Genomic DNA, 21,032 nt, shown 5'->3' with positions numbered 1-21,032 from the left:
GACCAGAGAAATGAACGTTTCCATGTACGCATACGCGGTGTAATACGCGGGTGATGCGCTTTGCGGAGAACCAGCCTAGATGCGTCCGCGTTGGGAGCGTCGCGTCGGCGCGCTGCTGGAGAGAGTTGTGTGTCCAAAGTGGATTAAAAGAAATTCATATTGTGATCTAAAGAGAAACTCACTTTTAGTGGTAATCTTTGTTGTGTAATTTTATGGTTAATATGTTTGATGAATGCTGTTTGTAATTTTATTTACCTGTAATTAAGGCCATTAGTTTAACACGCGCATCATTTTGGCGCGTTTTCCCGCCGGCTTCGCGCGGGCGTCCATTTCCTGAGGTATTTCACATATTTGACTTTTTATATTTTATGTATCGTACAGAATAATAGAGCGCAGGCTAAAGTGCAGTTGGGTCCCCAGCGGGTCTCTCAGGGCGGCGTGTCTCTCAGCGCAGGGGGCAGCCGGAGCGCCGCAGACTCGGGCGGCTACATGAGTATATTGGGAATAAAATGTGTGTATTGGAGCGAGTTCTGTGTGAGTGAGTGTGTGAGGTGTGACAGTGATAATGATGGAGATGCTGGGCTTCGTCACGGGATTAATCGCTCTTCCTCTTGCCTACAGACTCCTGCCAGCTGACGCTGGACCCCAACATAGCAAACAGAGAACTGTCTCTGTCAGAGGGGAACAGGAAGGCGACACGGGGGGCAGAGCAGCCATATCCTGATCATCCAGAGAGATTTGACTACTACCCCCAAGTTCTGTGCAGAGAGAGTCTGACTGGTTGCTGTTACTGGGAGGCTGAGTGGAGTGGAAATGGAGCCCGGATAGGAGTGACTTATAAAGGGATCGGGAGGAAAGGAGGGAGTGCTGACTGTCGGCTTGGAGCCAATGACAAGTCATGGATGCTGTGCTGTGATCCTCACAGTTACTCTGTTCGGCACAATAATAAAGAGACTGACATACCCATAAAGCCCTCAGGCTCCCGCAGAGTAGGAGTGTATCTGGACCGGGCGGCTGGTACTCTGTCCTTCTACAGAGTCTCCTCTGATGGACTGACCCTCCTGTACAGCTTCACCTCATTCACTGAGCCCCTCTATCCAGGGTTTTGTGTTTATCCAGACTCCTCCGTGTCGCTGTGCATGCTGGGATAGCTCACTGTGTGCTGGAGGAATCATTTTTACCTTATCAGAGTGTCACATGTCGCTGCTTCTCCGTGGCAAAAAGCTAAAATCTCAGTATAACCATTTTTACTCTGTCTGACGTGTGATGTATGTTAAAAAAAAACAAGTAATTTGGTTCTGTAAGCTGAACAAACATACAATATGTTCTATGTTGTCTGTAAATGCACCAAAAATGCCTAAACAAATTCATAGTACATGCAGTTGTACCAATAGATTGAATTCTGATTCTGAATAAAATAAAATGTAATGAAATTTATTCCCCTCCCCTCTATATGTATATTTTATATTTCTGTCTATATATTGTATTTGCTACCTGTACACTGACAATAAAGGCTTCCTATTCTATCCCATTAATGTCCCGGTTCCGCGCTGCCCAGAACGTAACTGAGTAACAGACTTAATCCGCGCTCTCTGCTCACTGAGCGCAGCAGCCTGATATCGCAGCGGCGACGCTTTGGCCAGCAGGGGGCGGCAGACGGCAGACAGTTTATTAACTCAAAACCTACAGCGGTCCTGAGGTAACTTAGTAAAGATAATAATATAATCAAATTAATCATATATTAACTAAGTAAACATAAATAACATCAAATCTTAATAAGGCACGTTAGTACAACAACAGAAAAGCACCTGATCATCAGTGAAGTAGTGTAGGTGATTACCAATTACCAGAAATAACACATAAATCCTGTTTCATTAGGAATCCTGAGATATATACAGTACTGTGCAAAAGTCTTAGGGAGTCATAGGAAATGTTTAAAGCTATTTATCTGGGTAGTAAATTTATATTTTCTCAGTATGAAAAAGAAAATTTTATATTAGAACGTGCAAATTATGAGTAAAACAAAAAAACTAAAACGAATTTCTTATGTTCTCCAAAAAGTTACTGATATCTTGTTGGATGGCTAGATGAGCACCAATATGGTTCCTAAACCTCTCCTCAGGTTCACCTCGGCCATTTCATGTATTTGTTCAATTTTACCACCAACTCACTTAATTAATGAAACTAGTTTTGAAAAGTCACTGAGGTATTGATTAGCTATATGAGGTGAGCTAGTGGTCATGTCAAAAAATACATGAGTATATTGAAAATACTGCCAATACTGGGATGACTTTAGGAGAGATTTTGAAATGGTTAAGGGCAAACAGTTTGACAGACATAATATCATAGGTTTAAATCAACATGGAGATCATTTTGCACAGTACTGCATATATATATATATATATATATATATATATATATATATATATATATATATATATATATATATATATATATATATATATTAGTTCTTTTTTTATTCTACACAGTTTAAGAATAAGATTATCAGCCACAATATGACCCACAATACACTCACAGTGGCACTGCAGTAATACAGATATACCCCTGAACACAATGGGAAGGTGGATTCTTACTCCCTCTAGTGACGAGTTCCACATTCTGTGCTGCTGCCTCTGCTGGCGGCGTGTTTGTTTCTCTCCCCCCTGTCTAATTTAGACGTGGTGCACTTGTTCCCCTGGGGGTGGGTGTATGAGGTGGGTCCCCGGCTAAGGGGGGAGGAATCGATCCTGTGGCAGCCACCACGCCGGCTTCGGCTCTGCATCAGTGTTTCATTCTCCTTTTCTGTTCTGTTCTCTCCTGTTTGTGCTCTTTGTTAATAAATCACCCCTGACAATCCAACCATCCTGGGTCTGAGTCCGTTTATGCTGCGTCTGACAGCAGCCGGAACGTAACACTTACAGAGACTGAAATGCATGAGGGTTTACAGCCTATATGCACAAGCATTTCTCTCACATCTGTGATACACTTACAGACGGTGACACACATGCAAACAGGAAAATTTATCCCTCTGGTGACAGAAACACAGACATTTTTGTCTCCAAAAGCATACAAATTATCACAGTTGTGTCCAGTTACTGTGACACACGTGTGACACGCATGTAAACTGTCCTTTCACAGTCACAAGACTGACTGTCACTGTCATTCCTCTGGGCAAACCCCTAATCCTAACTAAGGTAACCGTATCTTTAATCCAGCTCTAACCTGAACCATAAGTAACCAAACAAAATATAAGACTTTTGGCTAAATTCATTGTTTGATTGCATTCATAGATTTTTGTAAAATTGAAGATTATATTGCGAAGAGCTGAAAAATGTTCCCACACGCTAAAAAGTAACCAGTTTTGACACATTGTTGGGATGTTTGTTCCTCACAAATGCGGTAAATACAAACCCGTACACACACACACACACATTCACATACACACTCTGAAACTCCACATATATCATTCCATTCACCCTATTCATGTATACCATCGCAGTGGCCGGCGTCCAGGCAGGATGTTCACCAGACTGAGGAAATCCCTAATTTCCATTTTAAAACTAAAGGCAAGTAAACTGCTGATTCTATTTCCACCTGCACTCCTCGGTATTCTAACATTTTTGGTGCAAAACTGATATCTTTCTTTTTTCTACATGTCTCCACCAGGCTGTTGTAAGATCATCCCTGGGTGCATCAAACTTGTGGACCACTGCCTGCAAGGGAGCGGAAATTGACTGGAACCCTGTCATAAGCAAAGTTTGAGCCTCATAAATTTGTTTAGAATCAATGTTTCTAATTAAATAGTTTAATTTCTGTATTTTACTTGTATACCACATACATAAAGCACAATGAGCGCTTAAAATTTCAATTCACAGGGTAAAATGTCAAATAAAGTGTTTTAACAGAATATTTCATGTAATTTCAAGGTCACAGCAAAGTTGCCCTGCAGCCTCATCGGCAAAGAGCAGGAAACTGATGATGTTTCAATGATCCGTGTGTTGGCCAGTGAAACTGACAATGTACTGTATATTGGGAAATTTTTAAATTTATTATAAACACAGTACTGTATATTAATCTGCAAAACAGTCTGAAACTTAACTGAGATACAGAGGTTATACACTGATCAGCCATAACATCATAATAGGTGAAGTGAATAACATTGATCATTTGGTTACAGTGCAATCTGGCTGTGGGGGGGTTATATTAGGCAGGAGGTGAACGCTTTGTCCTTGAAGCTGATGTGTTGGAAGCAGAAACAATGTGCAAGTGTAAGGATGGGAGTGACTTTGACATGGGCCATTTGGTGATGGCTAGAGAGCTGGATCATAGCGTCTCCAAACCCCCAGCTCTTGTGAGATGGTCCTGCAGTGGTCAGCAGGTTCATGGTGGGGCCCAGGCTCACTTTTGTGCCAAAATAGCCTTGACTCGTCAGGGCGTGGATTCCGCTAGACCTCTGAAGGTTTGCTGTACTATCTGGCATGTAATGAGCCTCCGTTACCCGTTCACATATTTTCCTTCAGTTTTGGAGATGATATGAGTCATCTAGCCATCACAACTACGCCCTTGTCACTCAAATCTTTAGACTTGCCCATTTTTCTGCATCCCAGTATATACTACACATTGTTTATTTGCTGCCTAATAGGTCCCACCCACTACTAGGCGCCACTGTTGCCAGGTAATCAATATTATTCACTTCACCTGTCAGTGGGCGAAATGTTTGATATATAGTTTCAAATATCAGTAATTTAACCAAATTCCAAAATGATAAATGTGGACTGGAAATAATGGAGGCTATTGCTTGTGAGGAGTGAATTGAACTTAATTTTGAACAATGTTTCAAATTGCTACATACCTGAAATGTTTGTGGTTTCTTGTAGAAAGAACAGGAGCACTTGAGGTTTGCCTCCAGGACATCACACCTCCATTTAAGCACCTTTACAAAGTAAGTAATTTCCTTGAAATATCATTAATTTTTTTTTTCTGGACAGCTCTAAGACTGGGTTTCCGTGGGACATTATAGGAATTAGGAGTAATTAAACCAATTTAGTGAAAATTATGCTCTTACATAGCATTAAAAATGGTTTAATTGACAAATAAGGCCTTAAATGGCTTTAGAAAGCATTACATTTTATTGTCATGTGCACTAAACATTTAATATACACACAGGACCATTTGGCTAAGTTCTCCAGCCTGTGATTGGCTGGTTTGTGATGCATTTATGATGCTTGTGGGTATCACTGTGCTCTCAGAATGGAGTCACAAATATACCAGTGTAACATATACGGTGTTAAGGGGGAATTTGCTTCTGGGTTAATTAGTGACAATTGCAAATGTTTTGTGTTGATTCTTCAGCTTCATATACAGATTCGCAGATTCATCAATTCTACAGAAGGGGAAGTAAAGTCTGTGCTATTTAAAAGCCAGACATGTTAAATTACTGCAGGACACATTAACCTGTCCACGGTGCCTGTTGTATGAGAGCATCATGATTATTAAAAATATACACTGTATTTCAAAAGGACCTGTGGGAGTAAAACTGAGAGTTACCAACACACACCTTGCTTATACCTCTATACCACTGTGAGTCCACACAAGTTAATGTAAAGAAACATCAGCTAGTTTCGGGGAGCACATTTTGACATGGCCATGATTCCATTTTTAGTGAATACCTTATGTATAGAACATAATATGGACTTTCTGACACCTACAGAAACTCTGTAAGAACAAGCAAAAGTCTATATAAACTTTCACCAGCTGTTTCGTTTTTTCTCATTTTTATCTCATACATCTTACTGACTGATCCAAATGTTAATACATTTTGATGTACAAGTTGTAGTAATTGCATGTTTGAACAACCTCTGTCCTCCTAATATTTTTCCTTCTTTACCGTTATAGGCAGGAGATGGAGGTAAAAATACATAGATGGGCCAAGTAAGCAGCAGGAGCAAGGAGCAGAAGAGGAAATAGGAAAGAAGAAGGGAGAGGAAAAGAGAGAGAGAGGAGAGAAGACAGATGAGGAGGGAAAAGCAGTGGAAGAAGGAAGCAACAAATTTAAAGGAGGAAGAGGCTATGAAGACGGAACTTATAGCCCAGCGAAGGCTTTCCAAGCCCAAGGGGGCAAGCGGCAGGTAAAAGGAAGGAAGCTTTTCTCATTGTAATTCATTCATGCATGATAATAAAACAATACATTTGTCATATTGGTTTGTGATTTATTATGCTTTATTTTTTACATAAACATTTCAGCGCACAATTAAAATGAAGTGGTGATATAAGGATATTTTAAGTGCTTAAAAACTTAAAACAGTCTTAAATAACCACCTTAATTAATAAACATTGATGGGTGAAATAATGAATTTTTAAGGTTTACAGACCCTTATAATAATATTAAACTATCCCTTTATTAGAATTAAGGGGAGATTTAAGTAATTTTAAGTAGTAAAGGAACCTTACAATACTCTTAAACTGCCCCTTAATTAATCATAATTAAAGGGCAATGTTATGTTATTACAAACCTTGAAACAATCTTAAATTGCCCCTTAATTCATAAAAAAACACTAAAATAATATAACTCCCCAGAGAGCACACATGCATTGGTACTATGTCTCCGCGATGCTTGAAAATCCATCGGCAACCATCTCTGTGTTGCAGAAACATCGCTACCGAACATTTGATTCCATATTCCCCCGATGTCTGCGCCATGTATTAGAACAGCGACGCTGTTAATGTGATCACTACCTTTAGCCCACTGTTATTTACCTTGATTATGTTTTTATACTGGGCAGGTCAGGCCGGGGGAGCAGACGCTGATGCAGCGCATTGCCGCACCAACCACAAGTCCAAACTGCTGGCGATCCCGGCCGGCGACCCCCCAGGCAGACACACGGTCCATTCCCACCTTTATTATAATTACTTTTATATGCAGTAATTGGTAACTAGTAATTTTCAGTAACTTGCACAAGGTTGCTGACTAGTAACGTTACCTGTTGGCTGAATCCGAAATAGCTGTAGTGCTACGATGCTGGATTGTTACAGGGACTGTGGTAAAAGCAAATGCAGATCCCTCTATTCTGATTGGGTTAAAAATCAAATGTTTTACCTCAGATTTCATCCATTTGGTGATGTGCTCTTTATAATATGCCATGTTTTCCTAAAAGCAAATTTTCTAAAAAGAATGGCAAAATAGAGCAGCGCACTGAATTGTAATGCCTGTATCGTGTTGTCAGACTCTCCGATACACAGCTCTATGGTCCATACAGAGGAGATGAGGAACATGCAGTCTGCTAAGTCACGAAGTTACCTTTTGTTAGGTGGCCACGTTTACATGCCTTAACGCAATTAAGATGTTTTCATGTAAACAGATTAATCAGGGAGCTCATTTATAAAGGCTTCGTGTGACTTAAAAAGACGAGAAGCATTCATACATACATTTATAGGAAGATTTTGGGATTTACAAAGAAAAACGTTTTGTGAAAAAGACTTTTGTGAATGAGGTTGAAAGAGATGCTGTTTCGATCCTGTAGAGGGCACTGTGTATGCTAAATCGAAGGCTCCAGGAATGTTTTCGGCATTTATAATCATAACAAATGATTAAGCTGTAGCACATATTTTTATTTGAAATTTGAGTTACACATTTGTTCTCCAAACTTCTACATTTTTAACCTTTGGCCACAAGATCTTCTTCTTCCTGCCAGGATCTTTCCTTTCCTTTGATCCTCGGTTGTTGGAATCTGCTCTGCTGCTTGGAAGTTCCCCGGGGAGTTAGTGTTGGGGGGTTCTGGTGGAATGTGACCATCGGCAGCCATGGGCTGGATAGCGCTGTGGTGCTCAGCCTGGCTCTGTGCCCTTCTTCTTTCATCTACCCGGGCAGTGCCAGGTTGCCTGTGGTCGTCCCCGAGACACTTTGTCTTCCCTTGGTATCCTCTCAAGCCTCTGAGATAAGCACAATTTAAGCTCTTCACTCAGGAAGATCTTTAAAAGTTTAAACATGAATAGGTTCTAAAAATGCAGGTCTTTTGGCTCAACACAAGTGATCAACTAGCTACTGTCTCTAATGACCATTCATTAAAATGTATGAATAATGAAGCTTCCTCCTTGTGTATGAATAATTTGCACATATGACGTTATCATTAATATAGTATTTCTTGTATTTTCAAAGTACAAAAATACTGAACAAAGTCTTAAAAAATAATAATTTGAAAAAATTTTATGAACAAGTCAAATATGAATTATAAAATACAATTTTCCAGTTAAATTACTTTTTTTGAATACATACCTCATAAATTGCACATCCCTGATTGTGCGTTACCTTCATGCTGCCTTGAAACTTTTGTTTTCTTTACTGTAGCCCTCTTTTAAGACACGTTGTCAATGTTTAATGTCATCCTCTGCAAGTATTAGAATGTATTAAACACCGTGCAGTTAAAAAAATAATAAAAAAAACTGAAAATGCACAAAGATGGCAGCGTGAGACGATTGCACAGGTTTACAAGAGGCAGAGATTGTTCAAATAGTTCTGAGTAACATTGACGTAGGATTAAGGGAAACACAGACAGCTGAAACTGAAAACACTACAATGTACAGCAAACAGTCAGCATTTGTTTTATCATTTTAAATGAATGACATTATATATACAAAATATTAATTCTGTCCAAGGTTAGAGGTGTGCGTATGGACGAGTCAATATAGGCCACAACATGTGTGCCCCTACGTATAATAGGTATATAAAGACCCCTGTCTAAATGTGCCACATGTGGCATCATTGCGGCATACAGTATTTACCTTTGTTTGAGGACGGTGTGTGTGGCCAAATATGAAGAGAGGGAGTATTTAGAGATCACAGTGATTATTTTCCCAGTGATGATTTGGCCCTGGAACATACCAACAGGAACCGACAACTCAGGGATCCCAGCCCATTCTCAGTTCCATTAAACCTTAGGCTGTGGCTGGTTTTAACCGACTATCAACACAGTGTTTTAAGGTTCTTTAGTGTGGATGTTTGGGCCAACATTACAGTGCAATTTGTAACATTGTCCGGCTCCTAATGCTGTCTGCGCTCTTGTTTGCACGCAAACACGCTGCAAATAATACTAGAACTACTGAGCTTTGTAATTTCTGGTGGGCTGGGCTGGTAGCTCCCTGTCCGGTGTCCTCTGGTGGGGCCCCTAATGTGGGGGGGCTGTTGTCCTGGTGCTGAAATATATGGAATTGAAATACTGTCCATCTCTTTACAAAAGCAGCTTCAATCTCTGATGGTAGAACTACTAACCCTGCGCAAATCTGCGTAAATTTACTAGAACTACTTAGCCTACGCAGATTTGCGCAGGCATTCAGCTCCATTGTCCTCCTGCTTTTGTTGTGCAAACGCACTAACTACCTGTGAACCCTGGCACATTTGCATTTATTTACTCAGACTCCTAACTCAAATCCATGGCAGCCCAGACCGATGTGTGTGACATGGAAACCTTCACAAAAGCCTGCCATATCTATACAAAATATCCCACACACTGACTAACCTGCAAATATGTAAGACACACAGTCACAAAATATATGGAAACATGTTTTATTTATAAATAAAGAGTGAAAATAGAATGAAAAGTTGCTAATAGAATGAAATGAATAGAATGAAAATATACTAACACATCAGTCTCGAAAGTAGTTTTGCACACAAATGTCATAAGCTGAGTGTAGTCATGGTCCATGGTTGATAACATGCTCGTACACGTACAGAATGAAATAATGTCATTTCATTTTGATTGGCCATCACTGAATTATAAAACCAAAAGTGAGTTTTGTTTTTCTGTGATCTCTCCAGCTTTAAATGTTCTCTCCTCTGGCTGTTCATGTAAAAAATTGTGAAAAAAAAAAGTAAAAAAAAAAAAAATTCAGTCCCTCAGTTCCAGGTTCATCTCTTCATCATCTTTCTGCCTCTTGTCTCCCACACAGCGTTTGCAGACCCAGTGACTATCGTCCCTGCATTTGGCGCCGGTGATTTTGTGACACTTTACGCAGGCAAACCAGCTGCGGTTTCTGTTGCAGCTCTCTTGTACCTGGCACTGAGTTGTCTGTACAGTTCCAGACACAGCAACAGCAAACCCTGCTGTCTCCATTGCCTTTTGCTGCATGAATCGGCAACAGAGTTCCTTGGCTAGAAGACTCAGGAACAATCTTCTTTTGCCTTTCCACCCTGTACACGCCTTGTACAGAACGTACATACTGCTCGTACTGAATACATGCGCAGCGATGGAGGAAATTCACGGCGAACTATATTCACTGTGCCCAGTAGAGTCGTGTTGCGCTGAAGCAGTCTGTCTGACAGTGACAGTGAGGTAAAGAAACTGTCCGTTGTGACATTTCTCCCATCATCCAGAAATGGCTCCAACAGGCTCATGAGCACGTTCTCTGCCAGCCTCTCCCCCTTCTGACGACTGGGGTCTGTTCCAAAGTAAGGGGACACGTTGCAGACGTATTTGGTCTCCAAATCCGTCGCCATCCAGAACTTGATCCTAAATATGTCCGGGTTGGATGCTGCGTGAATGGACAACGAACCTTGCTCGTCTATGGTCATGTGTTCTCCTGGAGTGAAACACTCTGCACAGTTCTTAGTGAAGCGTGTCCAGATGTCAGAGATCACAGCAAATCTGTCTGTTTTCAACCGTTCTGCCCGTGTGTCCTTGTCATCAAATCGAAGGTGTTGCATAATTGAAAGGAATCTATCTCGCGACATTGTCTCTTTGATTACTGGCACCAGAAAGTTTTCCGACCAGCAATCTGTAATGGCACCAATGGGAGACATGATCGGTCTCACAAACAGAATAGAAGTGAATGCCATCAGTTCATTAATTGCCAGCTTCCAGTCCGGCTCTGTTCTGCGGGCTTGATGGACTGTACACTCTGTGATGGTCTGCAGCATTCCCACGTCTAGCAGGCAGAGGAAGCTTTGGAGCACACTTGTAATTTTACGCTGTCGGAAGATAAACAAATAGGGAATGGTAAATTTACATGAACCTCACTCTAAATGGGTTTATATAAATAATGGGTATATATAAGTATCATATGTAATATGGGAATGACAAACCTTAGCAAACTCTGTGGGTCTAGCTGATGCACTGGGCGTTCGACTTCCAATGTCCTCCTCTACCCACACAGTGCCGTCTTTTGCCGTCTGGCTCGGACAGGGCTTCCTGGTACCACGGCGCATCTTCCGTGGAGGCATGTCGGGTTCTTCTTCCATCTCCATTTCGGAGTCACTTGTTCATAGGTTCTGGGTCTTTTCCCCATTTGCGCTATAAAATAACTGGGAAAGCAGTAAGATTTAAGCTTATTGCCAAGACAATCAGCTGCTGCTGCTTCTCAATCTAACATATTTGTATGAACGGAGCTTGATATACTTACTGGCCTACGGTTAAATATCATGATAGCGCGAAACAACTCTTCTAAATCTTCTAATAAACGCACTTTCGTCTCGCGCATGCTCAATACGACGGAACACAGGTGTTTGGAGACGACTTTGACGAAGAAGAATAGGCTGAACAGCACGTTTTCGGGATGTGGTGGCACAAGAAGTAAGTATGCTCGTGATGAGCTGTTTATAAACCCCAGTGTCATTGTATTACTCATTAAAAACTTAAATATAATTTTCATTTGCTAGTTGTGAGGAAAGAGGAAAATACATAAAAAGGCACATTGAAGTAGTTTTATGTGGAATGCGACCAATTGCTTACTAGCTACATTGCAAAAATCGATTTTTACTGAACACTCGTTTTATTCACAGCTTGTAAGCTATTTTGATCGGTTGTAAGTTCATGGTTTATCATTAATGATGTGTAAAAACCCGTGCGGCCTTCATGAACATTCTTTCAAGAACTGGACAAGTTCACTCAACGTTTCATCGATATCTTCAGGACTAAAGGTGGAGAGATTGGCGCCAAACTTAAGATGATTCTGCACCAGATTGAAAATGATGTAAGCTCCTCAGACACATCACAATTTTTTTTATATTAAAACAACTGTTTCTTTTGCTGTTGTTCTTTGCTCTGTTTTGTGTTAGTGTCATGAGCTCTATTAAGTAGTAATTTTTATCATGACTTTCCAGAAATCCAACATCAACGCGAGACGAACCTCCGTTCTTCATGGACTACCATTCCTTCTCGGGGAGGACCCCACAGATTTTTACAAGACCTGTTTTGTAAGTAGTTTTGTCTGTGATGTGATTCTTATTTAACATTCAAATTGCTCTTTAAACAGTTTTGAGATCTGAACAGTCAGGAAACTGAAACAAACAAAGGGGTAGGCAAGGACCGAAAAAAAAGAACCTGGGACCGAATTTGTCTACCCCAGGGGTAGAGCAAAGAAAGTTAAGATAAATTAAGAAAAAAGACAGTAAGAAGGCACATTTTATATTACATAAAGAAAGGAAATGAAAAACAATAGTAAGAAGGACAATAGACAGGAGGTTGGAAATTTAGGCAGGTAGGAAGAATAAAGGACAGACACAAGAGATAAGGTAAGAAAAAGGTAAGAAAATACAGTAAAATAAATATAAAATACAGAAAGGAGATTAGATTGAAAGAAGGAAAAAATGGATATTTATATTTGACATTTATAGGTGATTTAAAAAAAATCAATCAATTCTTCTCCATAATGATGTATTTTGATAATTTTTTGAATAGCAAATTATTGGTTGTAGAATAATTATTAATTAATTTATATAGCTGGCCTTCAGTTTGATTTATTTTGAATGTCTTTTCATTCAGTGGTTTGAATGTCTGTATTCTTTCCTGCATCCACTGATGTGTCCTGATTGGAAAGGCCTGTATATTTAAACATATTATGGTGTTATTAATTTAGTTTCACATTTTAATGTGCATATCTGCTCTTAAAGATGTTTTGTGGCTTACTTTGACCTCACTATTGCTATTTGCCCTGTTTTTAGGACTGTGACGACAATGAAGACCTGTCTGACATTACAATTGGAATTCTGACGGTGATTCCCAAGCACTCTGCAACCGCAACACTACCCTACTCCCTGCGTCTTGATACCGCAACAGCAGCTATCATTTTGGAAGGTACCGTCGTTGTGGATAACGTGGAAAATCTTCCACAAGCAATGTGTCTGCTCTTTGGACTGATTTATGCTCTAAACTTAGAATATCCTGTAGCTATGAAGAGCACATTTGATTTCATACAGAGAGTGATTTTGTCTCTTGGCCATAAGTCACTCAAACCTAAAATCCATTCACTAGAAAATCAGAAAGTAATATGTCTATATGACTAAGTAATATGTCATTGCCATGATGTGAATGTTCAGTACTGCACTGATAGTGTTTTACAGTTGTTGAAAAGGAAAAAAAGTTTACTTAATGTTAAAGTTAGTTTTAAAAGACTTTTATTAGAAGACAATTTTGAAGGGAACTATATTAGGAAAGCTTTACTAAATTTACAGACTGTTCAGTGTTTGCAAGCTCTGCTTTTGACCACTTTGTAAAGATGTTAAAAAAGAGAGAAGAATTTTATTGTCCTTTATTTTAAGTGCAGTATGTGTTTTTTTTTGTTGTCTAAATTGTTCTTGGCAGCCCATGTTGACAGGCAACAGTTAAGTAATGTCTATAGAGCAAATAAACGTTCTAGTGTCGTGCTAAATCTGTGTCTTTGTATTCTTAGATCAGCAGTACATTCTTAGATGTGTACTTAGAACTTTGAGTACACCTTGCTTGAGAAATTTAAGGCAATCAGTTTCCACAAATTCTTCTAGTAAAATGAACAAGCAGGTATGTTCAAATATAAGTTCTGCTTATAAAGCTCAACTTAAAACTGTAAGTTAGCTTAACTTTTGAAATTTAGTTACCAGTACTGAAGTTTTATGGTAACATCTACAAATACACAAGTTAGCTCTACAAAGATGAGGTAAGTAGTATCGAGTCAAAAAGTATGACCTAATTTGCTTGAGAATTTTGAGGCAATCAGTTTCCATGGCTTTTCTAAGTAAAGTCAACTTATTACTTTTTACAGTGTAGAGAAACTTAAAACACTGTGTTGATAGTCAGTTAAAACCAGCCACAGCCTAAGGATTAATGGAACTGAGAATGGGCTGGGATCCCTGATCTGTCGGTTCCTGTTGGTATGTTCCAGGGCCAAATCATCACTGGGAAAATAATCACTGTGATCTCTAAATACTCCCTCTCTTCATATTTGGCCACACACACCGTCCTCAAACAAAGGTAAATACTGTATGCCGCAATGATGCCGCATGTGGCACATTTAGACGGGGGTCTTTATAGACCTATTATATGTGGGGGCACACATGTTGTGGCCTATATTCGTCCATACGCACACCTCTAACCTTGGACAGAATTAATATTTTGTATATATAACGTCTTTTATTTAAAATGATAAAACAAATGCTGACTGTTTGCTGTACATTGCGGTGTTGTCAGTTACAGCTGTCTGTATTTCCCTTAATCCTACATCATCGTTCCTCAGAACTATTTAAACAATCTCTGCCTTTTGTACAACCCGGCCCAGTGCATAGCTCAGGTAAACCTGTGCAATTGTCTCACGCTGCTATCTTTATGCATGTTCAGTCTCGGTGCATTGCCAGATATTTTTTTAACTGTACAGTGTATAATACATTCCAATACTTGCAGAGGATGAAAGATAACATTGACAACGTGTCTTACAAGAGGGTTGCAGTAAAGAAAACAAAAGGCCAAAAGACTTACAGGCTCCATTTTTAGGGCCTATTCATGTTTGAACTTTTAAAGATCTTCCTGAGTGAAGAGCTTAAATTGTGCTTATCTCAGAGGCTTGAGAGGATACCAAGGGAAGACAAAGTGTCTCGGGGACGACCACAGGCAACCTGGCACTGCCCGGGTAGATGAAAGAAGAAGGGCACAGAGCCAGGCTGAGCACCACAGCGCTATCCAGCCCATGGCTGCCGATGGTCACATTCCACCAGAACCCCCCAACACTAACTCCCCGGGGAACTTCCAAGCAGCAGAGCAGATTCCAACAACCGAGGATCAAAGGAAAGGAAAGATCCTGGCAGGAAGAAGAAGATCTTGTGGCCAAATGTAGAAGTTTGGAGAACAAATGTGTTACAAAGGAAATATCACATTAAGCCTGAGTAATTTCAACATTTTCATTACAGGGATATTTGTGAAACCTGTATTTGAAATAAATGTATGTGCTACAGCTTAATCATTTTTAAGCCGGAGCTAGCGCTCGCTGATCAGAGCAGACACAGGGAGACGAGTAACTGTCCCGGGAAAGCAAGACCTCACGCTTACAGGACAGTACTGGCGACATTTGGAAATTTGCTATGGTTTGTCCAAAAGTCGCTAGATTTGTCGCTAGGCGCTTTTTTGAAAAAAAGTCGTCAAGGGGTCTGAAAAGTCGCTAAATCTAGCGACAAAGTCGCTAGGTTGGCAACACTGTGCCAGCTGTACATACATTCCTGGAGCCTTCGATTTAGCATACACAGTGCCCTCTACAGGATTCTGTCGAAACAGCATCTCTCAACCTCGTTCACAAGATTTATGTCTTTTTCACAAAACGTTTTTCTTTGTAAATCCCAAAATCTTCCTATAAGTGTATGTATGAATGCTTCTCGTCTTTTTCAGTCACACGAAGCCTTTATAAATGAGCTCCCTGATTGATCTGTTTACATGAAAACATCTTAATTGCGTTAAGGCATTTAAACGTAGCCACCTAACAAAAGGTAATTTCATGACTTAGCATCCTGCATGTTCCTCATCTCCTCTGTATGGACCATAGAGCTGTGTATGGGAGATACTGGCAACACGCTACGTTTCAAAATACAGGCATTACAATTCTGTAATGCGCTGCTCTATTTTGCCATTCTTTTTAGAAAATCTGCTTTCAGGAAAACATGGCATATTATAAAGAGCACATCACCAAATGGATGAAATCAGAGTAAAAACATTTGATTTTTAACCCAATCAGAATAGAGGGATCTGCATTTGCATTTACCACAGTCCCTGTAACAATCCAGCATCGTAGCACTACAGCTATTTTGGATTCAGCCAACAGGTAACGTTACTAGTCAGCAGCCTTGTGCAAGTTACTGAAAATTACTAGTTACCAATTACTACATATAAAAGTAATTATAATAAAGGTGGGAATGGACCGTGTGTCTGCCTGGGGGGTCGCCGGCCGGGATCGCCAGCAGTTTGGACGTGTGGTTGGTGCGGCAATGCGCTGCATCAGCGTCTGCTCCCCCGGCCTGACCTGCTCTGTATAATAACATCCATCCATCCATCCATTTTCCAAACCGCTTATCCTACTGGGTCGCGGGGGGTCCGGAGCCTATCCCGGAAGCAATGGGCACGAGGCAGGGAACAACCCAGGATGGGGGGCCAGCCCATCGCAGGGCACACTCACACACCATTCACTCACACATGCACACCTACGGGCAATTTAGCAACTCCAATTAGCCTCAGCATGTTTTTGAACTGTGGGGGGAAACCGGAGTACCCGGAGGAAACCCCACGACGACATGGGGAGAACATGCAGACTCCACACACATGTGACCCAGGCAGAGACTCGAACCTGGGTCCCAGAGGTGTGAGGCGACAGTGCTAACCACTGCACCACCATGCCGCCCCCTTTGTATAATAACATAATCAAGGAAAATAACAGTGGGCTAAAGGTTGCATAGTGATCACATTAACATCGCGTCGATGTTGAAATACATGGCGCAAACAAAAGTAGTGGAATTACACTGACGAGTTACTACGAACACTGCTAGGCAGCTAGGCTTGCTAATGCTAACGTTAGCAGCGCACCCATATGCTACTTCCTCTCGCAAGATAAGGCAGCGTTACTGTCACTGTGTAAATACAATGAGATCTCTTTGGAGCAAGCCTGTCGATACCATGTTAAGTGTAAAACCACAAGTAAAATACCTTGCAAAATAATAGAAATATAGATGGTGCTGAACCATGGTGAACAGTGGAGTCATAACAGAGGCTGTGCGTTGTGTTCAGTCACCTTTCACTGTAAATCACACATGGGTTCACAATCTATTGTGTCTGCTCTGAATCCCTCAGGGCTGGAGTGAAAACTCCATTCACACTAACATGGTGCCAAGGGGTATTGGGTAGACATGATTCTATCCTTTTTGGAAGTAATTTGTTTTACTGATTTAAATAAATGTAAAAAATTTTAAAAATATAAGGATAGCTCATTGTATCCAAAGCGAAAGAGAGACCTTATCCTTGGCCTCCAAGCCTGGAAGTACCCTGAGCTCTAGACCCAAGCTTAACCCTAACCCATAAGCAAAGGTTCGCAGCATGAACGGTTCTCACCTGATACCAGAAAACCATACATGTTCTTAATCTGAAAATCAGTTCATCGTTTTCCCAGAAGGTGGCAGCACATCAACACTGCTACCTTGGACAAGGATCGCCGCACCTTTTCCTGCATTTGGAGCTGTTTCATTCCCTAGTTTTGCGACTTAACAGACTTTAGGCCGCCCTTTCTTTCTGTTTGGGACTGATACAGAGTGACGGCCTGTATTCTGCTACTCATTGTTTGCCCTCTTCATAGATTTCAACACTCAGATTCTTGGTTAGATTGGGGTGTTTTCTTTTTGTTTTCCGTTTGTTTGTATACCAGTGGCTGCCTCGATTGATCTGTCTGACTAAGATTTGATTGGACTGGGGTGGTGGTGTTCACACTTTCACCGTGTGCAGTATATTTGTGTGAGGATCAGTGTGGTGGAGCACAGGTGTGTGTGTGTGTGTGTGTGTGTGTGCGTGTGTGTGTGTGTGTGTGTGTGTGCGTGTGTGTGTGTGTGTGTGTGTGTTAGTTTAGGGGACTCTATCTATTCCCCCTTTTGATCAACTTCCCCGGACACCTGTCTCTTGCTTGGGTTTAGTCAGCCGGTGGCCAAAGGCTGGTTGCTGGTTTATTTTTTAAGGTTGTTGATGCTAAAGCGCTTGTCTTGTTTCTTTGCTTTATATTTTCAACAACCTGTTAATAGTACAAACACGTCTCCAGCTCCATTCGGTAAATGAACTTGTGTTCTCTTAATTTAGAGTAATTTTTCCTGTGGTGAAATTACCCAGGTGGCGTAATCGTGTCCTTGTGCTACTGACCGCTCTCTGCCACAAACATTTTACCCTAAACCTAATCCTAACCCTAACCCTAATCCTAATCCTAACCCTAACCATAGCCCCAACCGTCATGTCCTGCCACCTCCCTGACGTGGCTCTAATAAGCCATGCCTGCTGCTCGTTGGTCTCACGTCTCGTTCCGTCCCTCATGTTAAACACTCCCAGCTGCCTCCAGTCTGTTCCCTTGTTATTCCTGTATAAGTGCTTCCTGGCCCTGTGTTCCCCATTGATGTGGTGCGCTCCATGTTGCCCGTTCCTTAGCCTCCCATCTTGATCCCAGTAAATCCCAGTTTATTATCTAACAACACCTGCTCCCAGAGTCGTTCATCCTGGCACATTATGTGTCAATGCGTGTTCTGACCATCCATGCTGTCTGCCTCCCCACATTTCCAGGTACTGCCCAGGGGGGGGGGGCACCATCTGAGCTGGAGTCCTGGTTCAGTCCCATGGAGGGGTGACACTGCGAATGGGACCTGCTAACTGTGTCATCCTGGGTGCAGCCTTGAGTGTCACCCTACACAGGCCAGCGTGGAGAACAGGCTTATTGACAGACTTTAATCACACCTCACACCCGGCCTTTAGCAAGCAGCTCCACTCTTTTCTGTTCTCAGTAAAATTAGTCTGCCTGGGGGGGTTGGGCAGCCAGTTGTCCATGGACCCACAGAGGTCTTTTTTTCTCCTTACTTGGGGGTTTTGGTTCCCCTCCTCCGTTGTCATCTGGCTTTCTTTATTTAATATCTTTCTTTCCTTTTTCCCGTTGTGTATTACTGTCTTTAATGATGTTGTAATGTATCACTACACATCTATGTAAAGTGTCTTGGGACGACTCTGTGAGGCACTATATAAAAATGTAATTAAATGTCCCGCCTCCTCCCTGACGTGGCTCTAACAGGCCATGTTTGCTGCTTGTTGGTCTCACGTCTCGTTCCAGCCCTCGTGTTAAACACTCCCAGCTGCCTCCAGTCTCTTCCATCATTAGTCCTCCATATAAGTGCTTCCTGGTCCTGTGTTCCCCAGTTTGATCACTGATGTTGTGCCTTATGTGTTGCCGGTTCCATAGCCTCCCATCCTGATCCCAGTAAGTCCCTGTTTGTTGTCTGACAAATACCTGCTGCACGAGTCTTTCATCCCGGTGACCACGACACCAACCGCCAGTGATTTGTCTGTGGAGCCCAGAAATACCAGCCTAGCTGAACTAGTGCCCAGGCAGCACCTTGACAGCGGCATGTTTGCAGTGTCATGTTTGCCTCACTTGTTCACCACTTTCAGCAACAGTATCTGCTAAGTACTAGAACTGTAATCATATGTGAGTGAGTATGTCTGCTTTGAAGGAACAGAGATCACACCTCCTTACTGTAGGTACAGGGCACAGAAACAGGTAAATCCTGTACAGTAACATTCTTAAAGTCAGCATGAATTCCAACACAGTTCTGGAATATGAAGTTCATAGTCAGTCATAATTTTGTAGCATTAAAATGTAACTTTTAAATAAATCCTAACAGTATGTGTGATTGTGGGGGGGTGTGGGGTCTCGGGGTGTAACCTCTGTCTCTGGGCTTGTTTCCTGTCCCTCCTGCTGTATGTGTGAAGTTTGCATGTTCTTCCAATGTGGGCTTTCTCCTCCTACTTTGGAAAACATGAAACTGCGATCAGCCGATTGGATCTCTAAGCTGCCCTTAGTGTGAGTCTCTGTGTGTAAGTTTGTGCTCTGCTATAAACTAGTATCCTATCCATTGTGTCCCCCGCCCTGTGCCACCTGGGACAGGCTCCAGGCTCCCCACCCCCCTGTACAGGATAAGCAGTAATGCAGGACGGCTCCACACTGTTCCAAAGAAAGGGCGCTCCAGCTCCCTTCAGGACTTCAGACCAGCTGCTCTCACTTCACGCCTCCAGACTTGTGGGTGTGGTTCCCACTCCTGGTTCTGCATGTTCAGCTTGCATGTTCTCCCCGTGTTCCTGTGGGTTTCCTCAGGTTTCCTTCTGCTGTCCAAGATAATGCATTTTGGTGAATTAGTGTCTCTTGATTGTCCTCAGCATGTGAGTGAGTGTTTGCCCTGTGATGGACTGGCATCCCATCCAGGGCGTCTCTGCCTTGTGCCCTGTGCTTCCTGTGATGTGTATGTCCCATAACCCTGCACTGGATAAGCGGTTATTGGTATTAGTTGGATACTTTTTTGATATATGATCTTTCTGTTCCTGCGGATGGCTGAAGCTGGTCCATTAACTTTTGGCTTAAATATGAGACTTTAACTTAATAGTGTTCAATGAATTCCTAGAATAAATTTTCATTACTAGAGTATGGAATTATTTTGGATGAGAAAAATTATCACTCTGAACCTGGTCACCTGACTCTCCTTCTTAACAGAAATACACTCCCAGCACAAACACACAGAAAGAAAAGGAAGAAATGACATATATGTGCTACACCCTTTATTTTCATGAATATTATATATAGAAGAATGTAAAAAACAAATCTGTGGATTGACAGCACTTGTCAAAGCTTGTTCTGTCTAATCCTGACACAGTCTGTCTATAATTGCACATCCCTGCATGTTTCACCTGAAACCACATGATCCCAAACATGATTTTAAACAGACACAGAAATTCATTCTCAGTAGATCTGCTCTCTTATACCTTTATATCTAATTTCTATCCACTGTACGGCCAACAATGTCAGTAACAGTTATTCTCATGAAAGCTAAATAAATATCTGTTGTGCGTAGAGTTTGTATAATGTACTATTTTAGTTATAAACTCCAGCTCCACTGTTTGCCCAGTCTGCTGTTCCCAGTCTGGCCTCAGCCCAAAACCACACCTGCTGCAGCCTGAGAAGCAGGAAGTTCCTCCCACTGTGACGCACAGATGACTGTGAGAGAAAACGAAACTGAATCCTATCAG

General features: G+C 41.5%; 1 protein-coding gene across 4 annotated transcripts in view; it reads left to right on the top strand.

The window, feature by feature from the left end:
* LOC125724050 (tripartite motif-containing protein 16-like) overlaps window positions 1–21,032 on the top strand; it is a 121,736-nt gene that overhangs the window by 73,265 nt on the left and 27,439 nt on the right. The window contains exon 7 of one of the 4 annotated variants that reach the window (XR_007387128.1): window positions 1,225–2,391. Coding sequence is in view for 3 of the 4 variants with exons in the window: in XM_049000980.1 (XP_048856937.1) it covers window positions 622–1,151 (530 nt within the window). In the remaining variant the exon portion in view is untranslated. Of the gene's footprint in view, window positions 1–621; window positions 1,182–1,224; window positions 2,392–3,666; window positions 3,834–21,032 lie in introns of those variants that run through there. The other 3 variants (XM_049000980.1, XM_049000982.1, XM_049000981.1) reach the window with 3 other exon arrangements.

The sequence above is a fragment of the Brienomyrus brachyistius genome, unplaced genomic scaffold, assembly GCF_023856365.1.
Source record: "Brienomyrus brachyistius isolate T26 unplaced genomic scaffold, BBRACH_0.4 scaffold54, whole genome shotgun sequence".
Classification (NCBI taxonomy): Eukaryota; Metazoa; Chordata; class Actinopteri; order Osteoglossiformes; family Mormyridae; genus Brienomyrus; species Brienomyrus brachyistius.
This window is presented reverse-complemented; position numbering and strand designations above follow the sequence as displayed.